Source organism: Diorhabda carinulata, chromosome 4 (assembly GCF_026250575.1).
Source record: "Diorhabda carinulata isolate Delta chromosome 4, icDioCari1.1, whole genome shotgun sequence".
NCBI lineage: Eukaryota > Metazoa > Arthropoda > Insecta > Coleoptera > Chrysomelidae > Diorhabda > Diorhabda carinulata.
In genome coordinates, this window is record NC_079463.1 from 30,319,825 (window position 1) to 30,341,023 (window position 21,199).

Here is a 21,199-nt window from a genome sequence, read left to right on the forward strand (position 1 = left end):
TTTTGTCCTTGTTCCAGTCGTTAATATTAAATTATCCGTAAACTAATTATAATTTTATATGAAAACACTTTTTGAATAAATTTATGGTATAAATTACAATTGGCGAGCATTCACTATTCTGTTATTGAAATGGCAATTCTTCGTTTCTAGCTCACAACTACCACTACTCGTTTCAACCTATACAATTACCAAGCTCCACTTCAGCAAGTTCATATGCAAATGAAGCCGCAAACAAGTTTACGAAATTGCGAATATTTCGCTAACAAACGATGTTTAAAATACAAACTACTACAAATTGGTGGAATAAAAACAGTTTAATGTACCTACCCAAAGAGTTTAATTCATAACTCAAATGTCACTGGAATTTCGTTAAGTTCGATTGAATTTCTAATTATTTTTTTTTTCAATATAACAGTTTAATAAATTAAATTCATTATTAAAAAATTTATTCATGATTCTGAATTATAAAATACATTGAATCTGGTTATAGTACAAATAGAATTACTGTTCAAGAAATCAATCCGTGTACTATTATACTTACAATTAAATCGCGCATCTATATATGCAAAAATCATTTGAGTCCCGCTAAAATTCGAGTACGGCTGTACCGATTTGGTCTTGAATTGTTTGTGGAATTCCAGAGAAGATTTGTAACAAACACAACCATTTTGATTTTCCTTGATATTTTGTCACAAATTAAATTCTGAACGCAACTACATACATAATATTCGACATTTAACAAACAACTAATATGTCGATCCATCTTCTATACCTCAGACCCTTTGTGAGTCACGATTACCTCTACGTGCGCGAGAACTTTCTCATTATTGGCGGCGAAAAAGAAAGATGCCGAGGATCTCTGTGCGACCTTTCCGAATTTTCCTCCGGGACAGTTAGTTTCCTTCAAATCAGTCGACACCGTTATTAACCAGGATGACGCGGTCAACTATCCCAATAAGACTCGCTGTGAATGATGTCATCGAGGCAACAGTCATAAAAGGAAAGCACTAAGAAAAGGCTGTCTTGTTCTATCGATAATTCCAACGGATTTACCATTCGATTTTAAACGTTTACAATATCCGGTATGCCTGCTCCTTGCGTCGACCATAAATAAATCGCAAGGCCAGTCGTTGGAAATGAGCGGAATCAACTTGGAGCTTCCCCGTTTCGCGCATAAAGAAATATACATAGCGTGTTAGTGTGCGTTCACATTGGCAACGCTCAAGCGTTGAGCGTCGAGCGATGCCGCTCCAACGATGTTAAAAAATCTTTCTGACTATAGACTTTAATGAATGTGTTCACATTGCAAAATACCACCGCTCAACGTCGCGCGATGAAACGCATCGAGCTGCTCGAGCTTCGTTTTTTTGAGCGGCATCGCGTTTGTGGTGCGCTCATGTTTATATTTTTATTCAGTATGGAGTCGAAGTGCAACCAATATATGCGTTCTAGTTTTAATAAAATGACGTCTCAAAATGAAATTATTGATCGTTAATATCGGAAATTGAATCCAAGCCAGCCCTTTGGATTGATAGACACCGTTCCTACAAAGACAGGAAAAGGATAGCAAAATTATGGGATGGAACGCTTAACCAATTTGAACAGGACAACGCACGTGATGACACCGCAAAAACGGCATCGTGCGTCGCTCACTGCTTGAGCGTCGCCAATGTGAACGCATACTTAGACAATATCATAACTGTGTGTATCTGTCAATATCAAATTGGAACCATATAAACAGCCAGTTATTCAGGAAAACTATGTTTTGTAAGCAAACAGCAACATGTGTAATTAATCGAAAATAATACTAAAACTATTTTTTTTATTTGTTTGTTTCAAGTTTATTCCATACAAAAGTCTTTTATTTATCGATTGAGGTAGTACGGGTCAGCTTGTTCTATATAAAAATTATCAGTCTGCTTACTTATTGATGCCTCTCGAAGCATGAACAAAAGTAACTCTGTAACCAAAACAAACCCTCTATAAAGGAATCTTTTTTGTAAAATATTGGATGGCACTAATCACTCATATGTACTTGGTCTGAGCAAATTTGATCCTTTAATTTAACTAAAAAAGTTAATAATGCTATATCTATTTAGAATAGTTAAAAAAGTATAAATTTCAATAACGAATTCCATATATTTTTTGTATTCTAGAGGCCATTATTAATTTTTCTTCGAAACAAACCAAATCTTCTATCAAAACATAGACTGGGATTCCCATTCCTTGTAATTTTGTATTTAGTTCATTTAATTTCGCTCTCTAATTCAGAATGATTAGCGCCTTTCTACGTATCAACACATTTAGAAAGCCATCTCACTTTATTATGAAGAAGAAGCTCGGAATATTGATTCTCCATTTATTTTAGCAATTATTTAAACTGGTGATAGTAGAGTACTTTTGACAAGATGCTACTAACAATTTTGATTACCAAATTCATAACCTCAACAAAGCGCTTCTTGGTGTAATATGAAGTGGTTTATTTTGCTCTGAAGAATCATTTTTGTCCTTTTATTTTTTCCTGTCATACTCCATACATTGTCTTCAAGGTATTTTTGCAAGGCATTCGCTATACCTTCTCTAGTTTGTCCCGAGAGTGGTAACAATCCTAGAATTTTTTCTTTTGTGCTCTGGGGAAGACATATCTGACAAAAAAGAGCGGCTTGTGCAGTATGTTTCATGTCGCATCACTCATCGGTAGTGTTAAATGTTAAGGCATAAGAAAGTTGAATATATTCTGCATCTGCAAATATATGACATTTGAAGACATTTTAGCTGGTCTATCTTGTACTGTTTTAGCGGATGATGGAAAAGTTTTTATCTTCAAGATTTCTGGTTTGTTTTTCAAAACAGTTCTTCAGATGAACGTATGAAGCAATCCTTAAAGTATGTTACAGGGGAGAAGTTGAGAGATGTAATCGATGCCGAGTCCTCGTTAATAGATTCAGAACGATTTAAAAAATTTTTTTTTATAAAATCAATAATATTTGTTTATGGAACCTGAAGAGCAGCAGCTTCACATCCAAAGGCTCGCTTGGGAGTGTAAGCGTAAACGTCAGAGACCCAAAAAGTGCAAACGATTTTAATAAATTTTATTCAATAGAATTAGGTTTTAGAAATATTTGATATTGAAAATACAGTTGGTAATGTTTTGACACAAAAAATAGTATTTCTATTTCATTAATCAATTTTCCTCTTGCCTACTAGGAATATGTACAATTTAGATTTATTGTTTCTGATTGTATTTTTGTACTCAACAACTATTGTGAACTATATTTCATTCAATTTTCACGTGTTTATATTGAAAGCATGATTTTAAACTTGTTATATATAAAAATGAAGACCTAATAATCGAGGATAAACTATTTCAAAAAAGGTGATGCTTTTTTAAAATAGTGGAATAATAAAATTTGAAAAATAAGTCAGACAAACGTCATGTGACATCTTTACGTATTAGATTGCAGCTCTGTTACTGATTTTCATGCTTATGTGAATGGAATAAAGCGTGAGATTGTGTTGATCATAAATATTTATGATTCTTTTGTATTTATATTCAACAAAGCTTTACAATTAGAAAATATTATAATATGTTTTAATTATTAAATAAGTTGAATGTAGAAAAAAAATACCATATTAAGAAAATCCTTTCGTCCACGTAATCATTAATATGGCGTGTAATAAAAAGGAAAAAATAAGTGAACAAACGCCAGGCTGTCGCAATTAAACATAAATAAGTATAGCCGGCAAATCATTTATTTATCTTTATCAAAACAGCAAACTACAAGACAAAAAAGGACGTTTATTGGAGAAACGTAACACCATTATCATATTATGTTGCACAAGACAAGTTCGATACGAAACTGAAAGTAGAAATTAAAGTCGATAAATGATCTCTAACTTTATAGGTTCCTATAAAATATACACGGTGCCATAAAGTCACGCATAAATTCAATTTTTTTTTTTCTTAGCAAATGTAAACATATTTAGACTCACCAGAAATCAATATAAATAGAGAAATCGTGTGCTGGTTCGTTATAAAATAATAGAAAAACTATTAAGTCGGCTGACACATAAATGGCGCTTCTACGAGGGTCGTTTTTTATCAACTTACGGTTACTTTTGTACATAATCACCGAAGGGATTGAGATATTTGTCGCATCTGTGGAGGAAAAGCTGTTCAATACTCTCTTCAAGAAAGTTGCCGCCAATATAGCCTAAGCCTTCAATAATAATAGAGTCCAAAACAGACCCTGAAACTCATTGAACCAGGTTATCTAAAACGAACGATTTGCGTCCTTCATCATGCACATCCTTTAAACTTTCGACACCAGCCACGCACAACACCATCACTCAAGCTTTCATCATACACACGACTCATTCTCCGATGGATTTCTGCAGCACTATCGCCTTCATCCTGTAGAAAACGAATCACACTTCGCAATTCACACTTGGCGGGAGGATAAAACAATTGTGGACATGTTTACGTGGCTGTAGCACGACGCCGACTGACGCCTGAATGTCAACAGTGGCGAAGTGTGTAGTACGAAAGCTTCGTAGTCGCCTACAGCGCATGTCCACTTTCTTCTGCCAGCGTAGTTTCTGCACAGAGCGATAGAAGGTTGGAAAAAAAACGGCCCTCGTAGTATTGAATGCATTTGATTTACAGTTAGTTCTAACCTTCAAAAGACACGTGTATACATTTGACTGCTATCGAGCTATTAGTTTATGAACATCGCTAAAAATTATTCAGACTTTGCCACAGGTAAATCAGCCGTTGAGAAGTTTTTTCCAAGATTAAACGATGCAAAATGAGCACCGAGGACGATGCACGCAGTGGACGCCTCAAAGAAAATCATACCGACGAAAAGATCATATATGTTAACAAAATAATTTCGGACAACAGTAAAATGAAGCTGATTAAGGTACCCTAAGGATGTAAGGTGTTGTATAGATCGTGAATGATTATTTGGGTATATGAGAGATCTATTCAAGATGGTCAGATTCAAAGATACTCCGATGAAGCCTACATTGAGGCTGAAGAAAAAACCTAATAAGAATAAGGGTATCGAAAAATTGTACAACCGCTATAATCGTTGTTTCTAAAAATATATTGCGTAAACCAAATATTTTAATTGGCGCAGTCAGTGGGATATAGTTAGATAGATAATTTCAAAAAGTCACGGTATCCAAAAAACCAAACTCTTAGAAGACAACTTATACCCTTATTCTGCAGATATGACTCCAGCGACTTTTTCCCGTTTTCAGATAACAAGAGATACTCCCTAGACAGAAATTGTGACACCGTTCCATTAAAGCAACGTAGAACTGTCAATTCTGAATGGTACACCAGCATTTGTTTGCCAAAATTGTTCGAAAAAATCAGGGAAACCAATAGGACAACATGAGCTCTTAGACATCAGTTCAAACAAATACATTTTTGAACGGTCAAAACATCAAATTTATGTTAGTTATCCGCCGTACAGTCTTCGTTTAGCATCTAATTATTTCTTTTCATTTCCGTAGATCAAAAATAAATTACGATGTCAACGTTTTTATACACCTGAAGAAGAGGTTGATGCGTTCAAAACTTAAGTAGCAGCCCTCGTTGAGATATCGATTACTTTATGTAAAAATATGGGTTGGATTGATTGGATAAAGATCGAAAGATTTTAGAATGGCTACCTTAGTTGTCATTTCAATTTATGTATTTTTTTTGAGCTCGTACAAAGTGTAATTCAAAAACTTCCCTAAATATTATCCTGCAGTTTTTATCAACGTATTCGAACCTAATAATAGTATCGCTTAGTTCCTTGATAATTTTAAAAATTATTCCCAAATAGATACCGTAAAATATTTTTTTCGTATGTAACTACTTCACTGGACTATTACAACTTGACTAAATACTGTTTTTACAAAGGCTATAGCCTATAAATGTCTCTTTATATGCCCTGAGAATATATACAATAAAAGCACCCTGCATCTCACAAACTAACAAGGTAAAAAACAAATGTATCAGAGACAACCTGTATCTTTTTTTATCTACACTCAATTGTAGTTTCACTCCGTATAAATGTATAGTAAACTGAAGCGTAAATTCATGAACTTATTTAAGTGGTTAAATTATTTCATGGGTGTACGTGGGGGCGTAAAATCAAATTTAGATAAAGACTGTTATTTGTTGAAAATTTATCTTTTCCGGGTCAACGTCGGACATCTGTTTCGGCTTGTTAAGGCTCGTCAATTGTCGTATTTCCAAGAAAACATCGAGTATAGCTATTCGAAACTCGTGACTATAAGTTCTGGAAACACTCCAGGTCAATATATGAAAATTTATAATTTCAAGTTGTTCGCTTGGACATGAATTGTATATCAAATTCACACGATGCCTATATGAATAGTTATTTTAGCCATGTGTTGATATAACAAAACGTATTATTAACTTTACAACAATAACAAAAAAAAACAATTGCTGTAATTGAATCGGTTTTTTTAAACGGGCGTAAGTCCAAGAAAGTAAAACTAAAAAAACTGTTTAAATCAAAATATTTCACATAAAATATTTTTCAAAAAATGTCAACATGTAAAGAAATTCAATTTACAACAGGATTAAAAATTTTACACTCGTATATTTATCCATAATTTAGTTATATATAGCTTTAAAAATATGAAACTTCGGCCCTTTTAAAAAAAATTAAGTTGCAAGGAGGTAAAAAAACCATTAAATTCCAAGTAAAAATGTTTACAGTTTACTAAAAACATAGTAAAATTACTTAAATGAGTTATTTCTTTGTTATGGGTCATCGTTGGTTTCTTCAGCCTCGATGGTAATCTCTTGAGATCTGTCATCAGTTGGCCAGTCACAACTTTCTTCGAAAAATCCCCGATGCTCATCTGGAAGGTAGGCTCTCAGTTTTTTTAATATCTTCCATCTTTGTAGTTTTTATTGGCACTTGACTTGGTAAGCCTTAACCTAAGGTGGGGAAAGAATATCTGCTTTTGTTTCAGCCAGTAAAAAATTGTGATGAATAATATCATTTATTGTAAGGTAGGCTTTAACACATCCTTTTAACTTAGATATATAAACGAAGTTAAAGAAGTAATATGAAAGTACATTTTATCCTTCTTGTGTATTTTTTCCTTTTGTTTCTTGTGATACACACGATTTTTGTTAAACCAATTTTGCCATATCTTGAAATCTAAAACTATGTCAGACGATGTAACCTCATGAACAGTGAACTTATTTAACCGTGATGAGTTTTGCAAAATTATGTCAGTTATTTCATGAACATCAAAAATGTTTCTTCAAAGCCTTAGATATTATTCCGAAATCCCTGTCACACGGGAGGAAATTCGTGGCCGCGAACAGGAAAATGTTACCTTCTGGAAACGACCTGAATCTGTCAGGTATAAGCAGAACCTTATAATCGCTTGGCCTGAAAAGACGAAGCTCAATGTATTGGCTTGGAACTGATTTTAGGTTTCCATTAAGAAAAGAGCAAAATGCTTATTTTGCCCATTTCCACTCGTGATAAAATCGCAATATTAACAAAATTATTAGACTACAAAACCACCAAAACAAAAGATCGAACAAAAAAAGACTTACACCCGTTTAAAAAAACCGATTCAATTGTTCTCTAGAATAGATTTGTAAATACAAGATTTTCTGAAAGTTTGGAAGGAATAAAAGAAAAAACTGCAAATGGGTGATTCCGTTCTAACTGTGATTTTTTGTATTCAAAATTTCAAGATTTTAAAATTTAACTTTTCTAACTTTTTTATGCATATTATTCATCTATTTTACTGTAAAAATAAAACTCTAAGAGGAATTTACTACAACTTCAAAGTATCACGAGCAAGACACAAATGTCGGATTTTGAGTTCCACGGTACTGACTCATTTATCCACGGTACTGACATGGTAACTTAAGATATTAAACAACAAGTGCATCAATTTTCCTCAGTTTGATCATAAACATTAGAATTTATAAGGTAATTAGTTTAAATCATTTGTTACGACAAAAAAAATTAATAATTTATCGGTAAATTCTAGGAATGGACATGACACGGTACTGACATTCAAGTGATGTAGTATAAGTTTTCTTTAAGTGGCAAGTTATATTGTATAAAAATAATGTTTAAATATCTTAAGAATTATTCAATTAACACAAAATTTTTATTAATTGATTATTAATTAATGACTAGTACAAAAAAACAATACAGGACATTGAATATCACAGTTAGAACGGAATCACCCAAATATACTTAAACAATCGTACTAGTTTGGATCATGTAATTTTAAGAGAAACACAGTTTTTAAGGAAAATATTTTATTTCCAGACATACTCGTGTCTTTGGTTCTTTTTTCTTAATATCTCTCTTAAATCCACCCTATAAATTAGCATAATCTTTGTAATAGGATGTTTAACCCGTTTGACAAATACCCCTCAGCCTTTTTTATGCATTTTTTTCCAGTTTTTGAATCCCTCAATCTACGTCAGTAGTTACTTCAAATATGCTGCATTACCTATCATTTTTTGTAAAGTACGTTAACAATAAATACACTATTCAATTGGAATAAACACGTTTAGTATGATGAATCCGACATTGCCATACTAGGTTTTTAAAATTATCCGATTCAGAGTTCTTTATATGTCACTGCTTTCAATGATTGTCGGCGTCTTTAAATGCGAATCTGACGACGATCAAACGACGCTGGGGATGATCCTCAACAGTCCATAAGGAGTGCAGTGAGGACTCCATTGGAAATTATAAAATTGCCGGCAGCATTCTTCCTGTTTCCTATCTGTGTAATGAGTTTCCTGTTGTATCAGCAGCTGCAACATCTTGAAATAAAAACTTTTATTGTTTTTTGATACCATATGAATTGGAAAGTTATTTGGTAAAGATGATGTTATCCAAATGATGACCCTTACGTTGCTGGCACTCTTCTAAACGGGAACGAAGATTGGCGATAACACGTCGACACAAAGCTCTTGATATTGCTGCCATTTCTGATCTGATGTTTTCCTTCAATTGGCTTAGGTTCGTTGGATTATTTTGATAAACCTTACTTGTAAGGTATCCCCATACAAAATAGTCAAGCGGGCTAAGGTCGGGGCTTCTGGGAGGCCAGTTGATATTACCCCTTCGCGAAATGATTTTATTAGGGAATAATTCATTCACAACTTCCATCGAGTCATTCGAGGTGTAGCAAGTGGCCCTATCTTGCTGGAACCACGTTCTTGAGTTCAAACCTGCAAACTCCTGCAGCTCTGGGACCAAAAAATTTCGCAACATATCGCAGTAACGGTCACTATTCACATTGATTGCTCGGCCTCGTTGATCTTCATGAAAATAAGGACCAATAATTCCTTTAGCAGACATAGCGGCCCAAACAACGACCTTTGGGCTGTGCAGGGGTCGTTCATGCTTTCGTCTCGGATTCTCGACTGCCCAGTACCGACAATTCTGCTTATTAACATGATCATTCATGTGAAAATTATGATGTTAAATCGCTGCATCATTTCGTTCGCAAAATTCAGTTGATTAGCATAGTCCGTATCCTTCAATTCTTGAACCAATTCAATTTTATAGGCTTCTAAATGCAAATCTTCCTTTAAAATCAAATGTAACGACGATTTTTTTATGTTTAACGCTTGTCTTCGGTTTCGGATGGATAAAGATGGATTTCGACGAACCGACGCCTCAACTTCTTCAATTGTTTCTTCATCGTGAACTGAACAAGGGCGTACAGAGTTTTGAATTTTAACTGTCGCACTTGTATTTTCGAACATCCTGATCCATTTCCTAATGCTATGGTCACGTGGCGTGTACGATATTCCACGCGATATAGACTTTGGGAAGTCACTATTGAATCACCGTTACGATAATACGCTCGTACGCAAAATGCGCGATACGTCCCCGAGTACTGTTCCATCTTGACTAAGACTCCACAAAATGGCGGACGCCACGAACCCCTCCCCGCTCCCTTTCGTCGCTCCGTTTCGAATGTGGCGCGAAAACAAATACCCGATACTCTTTTTGAACACCTTGTAGAAAAAATATTGTGTGTAATTCGTAGATAAAAACCTTCTTTCGACTTATGTAATTGTCGATAATATCCACATTCGTCGAAAAAAGGGTAATTTACACACTTGTTATTCTTGTATTTCTTATTTTTGTTGATTATGTCAGCTTGAATTAAAAATGTCACTTTTAACGTAATTTTTACAAAAAAAAAATAATTCGTCATAAACTTTTTCATTCACAACACTCCATTTATAAAATGGCTGTTCACATATACTCGATTTCCATATAAATAAACTACATATTATTTAATAAAAAATGTTGTTTTGCTGAAATGGCGTTCATGTTTTTGTAATTTATTAGCCTCCATCAAAATCCCATAAACTTAGTGTGAAAAGTTTTAAATCTATTACTCACATACCCTGTATATAATCATAAACTCAACAAACCGTAAACAATCAATTATTTTTCAAAGTTGATTATAATAATGCCTGGTTTCCAACAATAATCCCCTCATTAAAAATCTCGATCACTACCACATTCATAATGACATAATTGTATATTATGTTCGAGCCTTTGTGGTCTTAAACTCCGAGTCACTACACGTTGATCTTAATATTTATATTCCCGATTTATTTGGAAAGAATAAATGTTGAGTTTATGAAGATGTTCGCGCATAAGCTCATTTATGTTTAGATCAGACTATAATAAACATCGGGTAATGAACCCTGAGTAAGTAACAACTACTTAAGATAACGCTCTGAAATACATTGAATCCGTGACCTCGAAAGTGGTCCAGATGTATCACCAGGAATCCACGGGAGATTCTACGTGGGGCGTGACAAAAAATGGGGGTTCACAATCGTAAGCGGGGGTCCCTGAAAATTTATTGGATTTCGAACTAAAATGTTGGCTTCGCTCAATATAAACAGATAATATTTCAAGACTCTCAGCGACTGTTACGTGTAAAAACTTGCTTATTCTATATCCAGTACAACGCGTCAAGAGTTGACGTTGCCGCGCGGGCCGTCATCCCGTTCGCAACGATTTTTCAGACGAGAAAATTAAAAAAACTCGTGGTGTGAGTGCTTGAAATCTCACATGAACTTGTGTAGTTCTTCACCAATATAAATACCAATGTTGAGTTCAAATAATTAACCCTATCAAACAATCCATTCTAAACTTTTTATTTTCAAAAGCTGTTAATTCGTCGTTGAAGCTCAACCACAACGTAAGTGTCCGTATACAGAGTGAGTTTTATGTATGGAACGCCTCAATTATCTCGGAAACAGCCGGTATTACAGTGGTATTTACATTGTTGTCAGATCTTTCCTTGTTTCGGAAAAATAATGAACTTTGTTATTTCAAATAGATCACTCTGTATATTTTTCGCTTATCGTTATCTCCGCCGAAAGTAAAATAATAAATTTAGGTGGCTATGACTGCTACAATAACAAATTTGACGTTTCAATGAATTATTATTTTAGAAGTTTATTGAAAGTCCCAATGGATCGTTTATATCTGAAAAAGAACGAATTGGAATATGGTGATAGGCGTAGAAGTCAACAAGAAACGTGGAAAATCTTTAATAATTTATATCCTAACCGAAATACGAGATAATTGAGGCGTTCCATACATAAAACTGACTCTGTATAGAACTACACTGTTTTTAGAAATTTGGAAATTGGTAGTAATGTAGCTGCAGTGGTATGAAAGTGGTCGATGAAACGAAAAGTTTGGTAGACAATGCGTTGAATAATGTTACGTAGAAACTGTTTTATCAAAGTCATAATCAATTTTTTTTGTAAAAATCGTTGATCTCGAACTCCACCTCCACCACATCGAGTAAAAAACTCGATTGAACTGGTATGCCCACAGATAAAGAGAGAAGTTTCTAGAAAAAATAATTCTTTTGAATTGAAATTTTTTGGAGTTAATCGTACGATTGAAGAGAAGAGAAAATATGGACAATATTAGTAATGAAAAATACTCGATCCACTCATTCCGATTCTAAATTGGATTTATAAGAAGTATCTCTAGTTTTTATATTAAAAATTGTTAAAAAATCAAAGTTTGAGACCTTAATCCTATATAACTAGTAATTTTTTTCGTAGTATATACGAAACCCCAAATCTATACATACATGCACACCACCTTTAGCCATAATACATGAAAGTAGCCCACGTGGATTACTCTCCATGTAAAATCACCACCTTTTAAGGGTGATATGTCGGAAAGAGTTGGGCTTTTATAGGAAAGACCCATCATAATTTCCTTTGAGCAATCACCTCCTGAATATTGTCGCATTTTTACATATAGAAACTAATTTTCAAAAACATAGATAATAAAAAAGAAATAAGAAGCTGAAGCTTAATAAATTTCTTGTACAAACCTTTGTTTTAGAAGTTCCTAGTTGTTCGGCTCCATTTACAATAGCGTAAACTTCAATTTCGTAAGTATCCACTCCCATTTCTCTATCCAATTCGGTAGCAGTCGATAAAACACCTAATTTAGTATCGATATCAAAGAGTCTGTCTACTTGTACGCCCGCACCAGTCACGTTCGTTACATAATATTCAACTTCACTACTATGATATTTAGCCCAAACGGTCAAGATACTCGTCCCCGTCGGTTCGTTTTCGTACACACTACCCGTAAATAGATCACTCTCGAATTCGGGACCGTTCTTTATATCGTTAGTTGCGATTATAGTCAAATAAGCTTCGGTGGATTTTCTTTCGTTTTGTACGGCTTCGTCTGTCGCTTTTACCGATAATCTATAAGTCGGTTCGGGATTGTATATTGAACGTCGAAGTTTCAACGCTCCAGTACTTTGATCTAATTTAAATAAATCGCTGTTACCGCTAGCTAATTCGTAAGTAACCAAACCGTTCGTAGCCGAGTCCAAATCTCGAGCGAAAACGTTCGTTATCAATACATCACCTCCGTTGAAATTATTTATTTTCGGTAAAATGGCAGCATTCATCGATACGAAAATCGGCGCGTTATCGTTAACATCTTCCACGATAACCGTAACTAATTTATCGGCGGAAAGTCTTGAAGAATCGGGAATAGCTTGATCGGTAGCGACGACAGTTAATCGGAACGTATCTATAGTCTCCCTATCGATAGGTAGTAAAGTATGAATAACCCCCGTAAGAGGATTTATACCGAAATGTCGTCTATTATCATCCGGATCTTGATACGAAATCGAATACGAAACTTTACCGTTTAATCCGGAATCCGGATCGTCGGCGGTGACAGTTACTATGGGGGTGTGAATCGGGATACCTTCACGAATCTGTCTAACTATAGCCGTACTGGGAAACGACGGAGGATTATCGTTGGAATCTTCTACGGCAATAACGAACAAAATATTAGTAGATAATCTCGGATTGCCATTATCGGATGCTGTAACGTTAAGTTGATAGGCAGTCAATTCTTCGAAATCTAACGGTTTATGTAAATACAAGACTCCGGTCGTAGCGTCGATATGGAAGGTATCTTTTCTATTACCTGCCGTTATAGAATAAACAATTTCGCTGTTAACGCCTAGATCCGCGTCGGTAGCTTTGAATTTTATAAGTTCGGTGTTTACTAGTGTCATTTCGTTTACCGATATCCTCGATTCGCTTTGGGTAAATTCGGGAGCGTTATCGTTTTCGTCTAAAACGTCGATAGACACGGTTGTCGTGGAAGTAAGTTGTTTCATTAGTCCGGCGTCGTGCGCTATCACTTTTAAAACGTATTTAGAAGTAGTTTCTCTATCTAAAGGACGAAGTAGAGTTATTTGTCCGGTGGATTCGTCGATTTCGAAATGTCCGTCGTCATTTCCGCCGATTATTTTATAAAATACGTCGCCGTTTAATCCTTCATCGGCGTCAGTAGTATATAATCTAGTCACTTGAGCGCCGGTTGTAGACCCTTCGGATATTTGTACTTTATAAGGAGTTCGTAGAAATTTCGGCGGATTATCGTTGACGTCTAAAACGTGGATATAAACTTTAACTTTATCTCGTAATTTAATAATACCGTTATCGGCTACAGAAGCTTCTAAAGTGATAACATTTTGGCCGGTATTCATTACTAATTCTTCTCTATCGAATATATGTAAGGTTCTAATGAAACCGTTTTTAGGATCTACGGCGAAATCGCTTTGGGACATCGATAAAGAAAATATTAATTCGGCGTTTCTTCCTATATCTTTATCCGTAGCTGTTAATTTCCCCACAAAAGAATCCGGCGGTTCGTTTTCTCTTATATTAAATATAAACGTTTGATTAGTAAATTGCGGACTGTTATCGTTTTCGTCGATGACATGTATAACAACAGGAACGAAGGAAGATCTTGAGGGATTTCCCGAATCTCGCGCCGTAACCGTTAACGAATAATAATCTTTATCTTCGCGATCTAGAGATTTTTTAACGTACAAATATCCATCGGGAAACACTCCGAATTTATCTTCGTTATTTCCTTCCGATATAAAATAAGTTATTTTACCGTTCGATCCTAAATCGGCGTCGGTAGCTGCCAAAGCGAAAAATCGATCGTTAACAGGAGTTGATTCTAATAAAGAAGTTTCATAAGACGTATGATCGAAAATAGGTGTATGATCATTAACGTCTTCTATTGTTATCATAACGGAATGTTTCGACGATAAAGGTTCGTCTCCGCCGTCAGTTGCGGTTACTTCTATGTTCAAAACACTTCCCGGTTCGGATCTTATTGGTCGTTTCAAATAAATTACTCCCGTTGTTTCGGATATTCGGAATTGATCGTGTTCGTTGTTGCTTAAAGTGTAAGTTATTTTGCTGTTGATTCCGGCGTCCGAATCTCGCGCCCGTGCTAGATAAACTTCTTGACCTACAGCGGCGTTTTCTGGTAACTTTATTTCTTCTTTGTCGCGTAAAAATACGGGTTTGTTGTCGTTTAAATCTTGCACTATAATATTTGCGGTAGTTTTACCATATGCTAGCCCCGTTTTAGCTACAATTGTTAAGCTATAAGACATTTGTTGTTCTCTATCGATGTTTTTAGCTGTTGATATTTTTCCTGTATTTTCGTTAATTTGGAAATTGCGATTTGGATCTCCTTGAAAAATGTAGTATTTGACATCGTTATTTCTGACGTGTACGATACCTACGTCTCTTTTTACGAAAATTTTATCGCCGCTTGAATCTTCCGTAATTTGAAAATCATATCCAGCGTAATTTTCGAAATGTAATTCTTCTAAATAAGCGTCTTTTATAACTTCCACAATGGCATCTTCTGTAGCTTTTTTATCGCCTTGATCGATCGCTGAAATTTTTAAGCGATATATAGGTTTCGAGGCTAATTTGAAATTTTCTTTTATAGATATAACGCCGGTCCATTCATCGACTGTGAATATACCTTCACCGCCGTTTTCAAGCTTAAAAGTTACCATCGCATTTTCTCCTTCGTCTTTATCGGTAGCGGTAACTTTTAATAAGGAACTACCGATTTTCGTATCTTCGGAAATTGTTAATAAATATTTTTGCGGATAAAATTCCGGATTATTATCGTTAATATCTAAAATAGATAAATAAACAGTAGCCGTCGAAGATTGTGAAGGTATACCTTGGTCTTTGGCTATAACGTTGATTTCGTAAAAACTAATTTTTTCTCTATCTAAATCGGTTTTAGTAACAAGTTGACCGGTAAGGGAATCAAGAGAGAAAGTGTCTTGGTATCTTTGAAAAACAGCTGGATGTAAGGTGTACGCTACGCTGCCGTTTGTACCTTGATCGTGATCCGAAGCGGTTAACATCGCAACGAGAGTACCGGGTGGTACGCTTTCTGATAAACTAACGTTGATACGAGATTGCGAAAATTCGGGAGCCTCGTCGTTTTCGTCTAAAATTGTTATTTTCAATTGAGTATGCGCCCATTTCGGATTCGGTCCACCATCTCTTGCCGATATATTCAATTCGACTGTACCTTGAATTTCTCTATCTAATGTAGCGCGTGTCGTTATCAATCCCGAATCTGTATTGATAGTAAACCATTGATTTTCATTACCGGAAACGAAAGCGTAATATATTTGAGCGTTGACTCCTGTATCTTCGTCGGTAGCTGTTATACCAGCTACGTAAGTACCGGGAGGTGCTAATTCGCTGAGAATGGCGGAATATTCGCTTTTCTCGAACACAGGCTCATGATCGTTTACATCGTTTACGTGAATTATCAAAAAAGCCGTCGCCGTACGCGGTGGAGTACCTTTATCGGTCGCCACGACGGTTATGTTATATTTTGATATATCTTCTCGATCTAAAACGCCGTTTACTCTAACTATATCAAAACTAGGGGTATAATCTAATCTAAAATGATTCATTTCGTTACCTGATAATATCATTACCGTAGTTTCTCCGTTTAGGCCTTCGTCTTGATCGACAACCGAAACTGCTGCTACTACAGTTCCATTAACAGCGTTTTCGTCGACCGTAGCGAAACTGGAAGTCGAAGGAAAATATCTAAATTTTATCACCGGATCGTGATCGTTAGCATCAACTAAATTAACGGTTACGTAAGTTCTACCGTTTTGTCTGGGAGTTCCGTGATCTCTTGCGAATACTGTAAACACACAACTTTTCGGACAAGCTCCTCCCGGTTTAGAAGGATTGTTGCAATTCTGTTGGGGACATTCTAAATTTTCCGTTGTGGATATTTCTCCGGTTTCCGGATCTACTGAAAATTGATGTTCGGAATCGGCTAGGTAATATGTTATTTTCGCATTATCACCCATATCGTTATCGGTAGCCATTACTTGTAATACAGACGTACCAGGTGGAACGCTTTCATTCAAAGAAACTATATAATCGCTGTGATCGAATATAGGAGGATTATCGTTAACGTCTAATATCGTTACATTCACTTGTAAATAACCGTATCTAGGTGATTTTCCGCCGTCTTTAACTGATATATTCAATACGTAAAAACCTTGCGTTTCCCTGTCTAATTTTCCAGTAGTTTCCAAATGTAAATATGACGTTTCACCTGTTGGATTCGGTGTTAGAATTAACTTGAATTTCTCATCTTTATTACCAGCTATTATTGAATAATCGTTAGTAATGCCGTTTATTCCGGCGTCTTTATCAAATGCGGAATATAATAAAAGACGTGTACCAGCTGCTGCGCTTTCCGAAAACGATACCTCGATACTAGATTCAGGAAATTCCGGAGAATTGTCGTTTATATCCAGAACAACGATTCTAACTTCTATAGGATACGTCGGCTGACTAGATAAAATCACCAAATCGATTCTATCATTTTTCATATTCTCCCTATCGATAACGGCGTTTGTTTTAATCTCTCCCGTATTAGCATCGAGAATAAATTCTTTAGGTGGTTCGTTGAATCTATAAGTAAATCCGGGTTTGATGGGAATCTTTCCGACTACGGTTCCTTTAGGTTGTTCTTCTAATATTTCTAAAGTTACTCGCGTATCCACGGCGCGAGATTGCATTTGCGTCGAATACCCGTAAAAAGGTTCTTTATAAACCGTTCTTCCCGGTCCCGGTCCGGGAGTGCGCGCACCCGCCGTAGAAACCGCGCAAAAAATTAACAAAGTTTCCCACATTATTTTTTTTCAATTTCCGAAATTATCCCACTACTGCATCTTACGATAATTGATACGAAATATTTATAACATTTCGTTAATACACGTGTGTTAGATGAAGAACTCTAACATTCCACAGATCCGCTCCCCGCACCACAACAAGTCGTTCAGCCTCTGGAGAAGTCGCGTTTCTCTCTTGCCCTCGCATAACCGAATAACCGCCGTCTTTGTCGGTGTGGTATGCAATATGGCCGTTTACAGACGGGCCACTTTGAAAACTTCCAATCGAAAACAAAATGATTTTTCTCACACTTAGCACTGACACTATTATCGATTGATAAATAATTGTAACAACTTTTTTTTGTATTTATATTCCACGCACAAGTTTATTGAAATTAATTTTCTCACAATCGGTGACAATGAAAGGTATTATCTATCACTATGTAGGAACCGGTGTAAAGACGATTTGACAATCACGTCGCGGTTTATGACCTCACATGTGTACATTTTTATATCATTTATATACTTTCCAAAACGTTCGCGGTACCAATTCCAACCCGTACGCGTTTATATCTCGAACTGAAGAACTGAAGAAACAGATTCTCGATTCTCTCGAGTTTACCAGGGGAGGAGTAATAAGATCCAATAGTAACCTGTCGGCGTTGCCATATCACCTGTACAGGTAACTCAGACGTTCAACTTAAAACATAAACAATATTTATGAGAGTGTCAGACGGGCCAGGTTCGAGTCGTAAATCTATTGTAGGTGCCTATTTCTTTTTCATCTTCGTGTTCTCATGAGGTATCTAATGCATATGCGTACAGAACTAAATTAATGTTCGGACCCATTTTCATGATAAATTATTGTTTTGTTTTTGATTACTAATAAACGGCCGAAATTTATTTTCTTATACAACTATTTACATCCACAAAGAAAATTTCTATTAAACATCGACTTGTATAAAAAACCTCATAAAAATAAATTGTTAAATATTATTTTCGGTAATTATTTAGTTTAGGTTGCATGCACCCGATTTTCTTGAAATTTTTGTATACGGTTTGTTACGCTGAAAGACTTTTCTTTAAGTCTAAGACCTAAAATCAAGAACATTTAGATGCATTTATGTATATATTGGGCGCGGAAAACATTCCTTCACATAGTTTTTAAGGTTTGAACATTGTAAAATGTAACCTGTCCTGGATAGTTGGTATTTTGCAAATTCTTGATTTTAAAGAGGATTAGGGGCGGGGGGAGGGGTCTATTGAACATTTGGACTACCTCTTAACACCCCCCCTACCCACCCCCAATCCTCGCCAACATTAATTATAATTAGTTACGACTAATGTAATGACACAAATCAATATCTAACAATAATCATTCATTTACACGTACAAATAATCAATTTCTATTGGATGCATTCGTAATATTTCTTCAATAAATGATTAAATTTTATTTGACTATGAATAATGTCTTTTAAATAGAAATTCCCCAAAATACTGACGATAATTAAATCTAGTTTTTCCATAACGAGGTATGTTATCACGAATATCTCGCTCAATATTTTGAGTATAAGCCTAACCTAACCTAACCTAACCTAACCTAACTTAACCTAACCTAAACATAACCTAATCTAACCTATATAAAATTTCAACCTCGAAAAATTATGTGAAAGAATAATTTCCGCGCCCTACATATACATTAAATTAATCAGCATAATTTTCTCCACAACATACTAAAATTTCAAGTTAATCGGGCGTATGCAACCTAAATAATTATTAAATATACGATGTGGAACATAAATTCGTTATTATACGGGACTTGAAGCACAAAATACGGGGATGAATAGCATTATTTTCACGTCATCTAATCACCCCCGTATTTTGTGCATCAAGTCCCGAAACACCCTGTATAAATGAAGGCGTGTTGGGAAAAACGCTTGGACAAATCTATATCCTAATTTTTTTACAGGCAAAAAGTTATACTGTGGCCAATATCAACTTTCTTATTTTATTTGCAACCCCTTGTGTATTATTAATTTTTGGGATACATGTATATGTATATCATGACCTAATAAGTAATACTGGTTATTTGTTAACAAAGTAAAGAAAAATAAATAATATTATGATAATGATTTACATTTGTATTCAATAATATCCCCACAAAAAAAAGTCTAATGGCGTTAGATCAGGAGATAGAGCTGGCATTCTATCGATCTGCGCTTGCCTATCCACCGATTTGGGAAAATTTCGTGATAGGATCTTAGGAAATTAAGGTAAAGTGAGAGACCAAATACCGAAGATAATATAAGAGAAATTTCAATGAAAAGATTAGCACGAAAAGGGGAAATGATGGATTTCAAAAACAACTGGAGTCCTCCTCTGATACCTAAAAGAAGTTGATAAATTAGTGTGAATGAATTGAAATATCATTAGATTAAGTTTCGGAAATATCAAGGAGATTATGTTTAAAAATAAGATACGTTTCGTGTATAAAGCATTTCCATAATTTTAATGATAATATAGGACACTTCGGCCTCCAACAATTTACCAATAGAGTTTCTATTCGAATCCATCATTAATCTCTCTATGATCGTAGGTGTATCACAGAAATATTATAACTTATATTTCTTACACAATTAATTTCATGTCTATAAATAATATTATTGAAATCATTTCGTAAAAGGTATGCCAAATAATTAAATAACTGCACTGATGTTTGGGGTTTACATATAATCGAAAGATATCTAATTGATTTTTCACATCAACTTCAGTAAGACTGATTCGTGCCGCATTCGTGGTAATATTAGGCCTTAGAACCCAACCTAACCTAACCTAACCTAACCTAACCTAAACTAAGCTAACCTAACCTAACCATTCTTAAATTAGAATGCTTTTTTGTGGAAAATACGCAATTTTTTAATTATTTTGAACCTAATATCAAAAATGCATTCATTCTTAGAAAATATAATATGTTTTATGCAATATTTTATATAATATTGAACACTAGCTCATTTTGGAAAATCTTAGATGTTGCTGATGGTTTTTCGTTTTGTTGTAATGATAATAATTATGTAAAATATGTTTGTCCATCTCTAGATCTTTCTTCGGCAGATCAAATTTTCTTGTGCTTTCGTCGAACGATCTTTCGGATCAGAAACATTCCTAGTAATCACCAGAAAACTAGATGAGTTATGTAAAGACCGGTCATCAGACGTAGAAATCAAGTGCCGGATAGAGAAATCAAGGAGCTCATTCAAGAAATTCTAAAAAGTGTTTACGAGATCTGACTTCGCCCTCAACCTCAAAATAATATTAACAAAATGCTAATTATTGTAATGTATAATGTACAGCCACATGAATACAAAAATTGAACCAAAAAAAACATTTGAATGAAGCCAATTTGTAGTTATTTGATAACCCACACATTTCCAGAGCAGTTTATAAACAAAAAACCTCAAAAATAGAATGTTTGAGCATTCTGTACAACCACATCGACGCGTTCAAGCCAAATCGACTTAAGCCCCATTGAAGATTTAGTTGCTTAAACCGCTTCTATCAATAGAAACTTGGATTTTACCCAAAACATTAACCACCTTTC

General features: G+C 35.0%; 1 protein-coding gene across 1 annotated transcript in view; it reads right to left on the minus strand.

Moving 5' to 3' along the window:
• Window positions 1–18,176, minus strand: part of LOC130893204 (cadherin-related tumor suppressor) — a 195,076-nt gene extending 176,900 nt beyond the window's left edge. Inside the window, exon 1 of the mRNA XM_057799117.1 lies at window positions 12,418–18,176. Coding sequence (XP_057655100.1) covers window positions 12,418–17,622 — 5,205 coding nt within the window. The 5' untranslated portion in view covers window positions 17,623–18,176. The remainder of the gene's footprint in view (window positions 1–12,417) is intronic.
• Window positions 18,177–21,199: the final 3,023 nt, after the last annotated feature.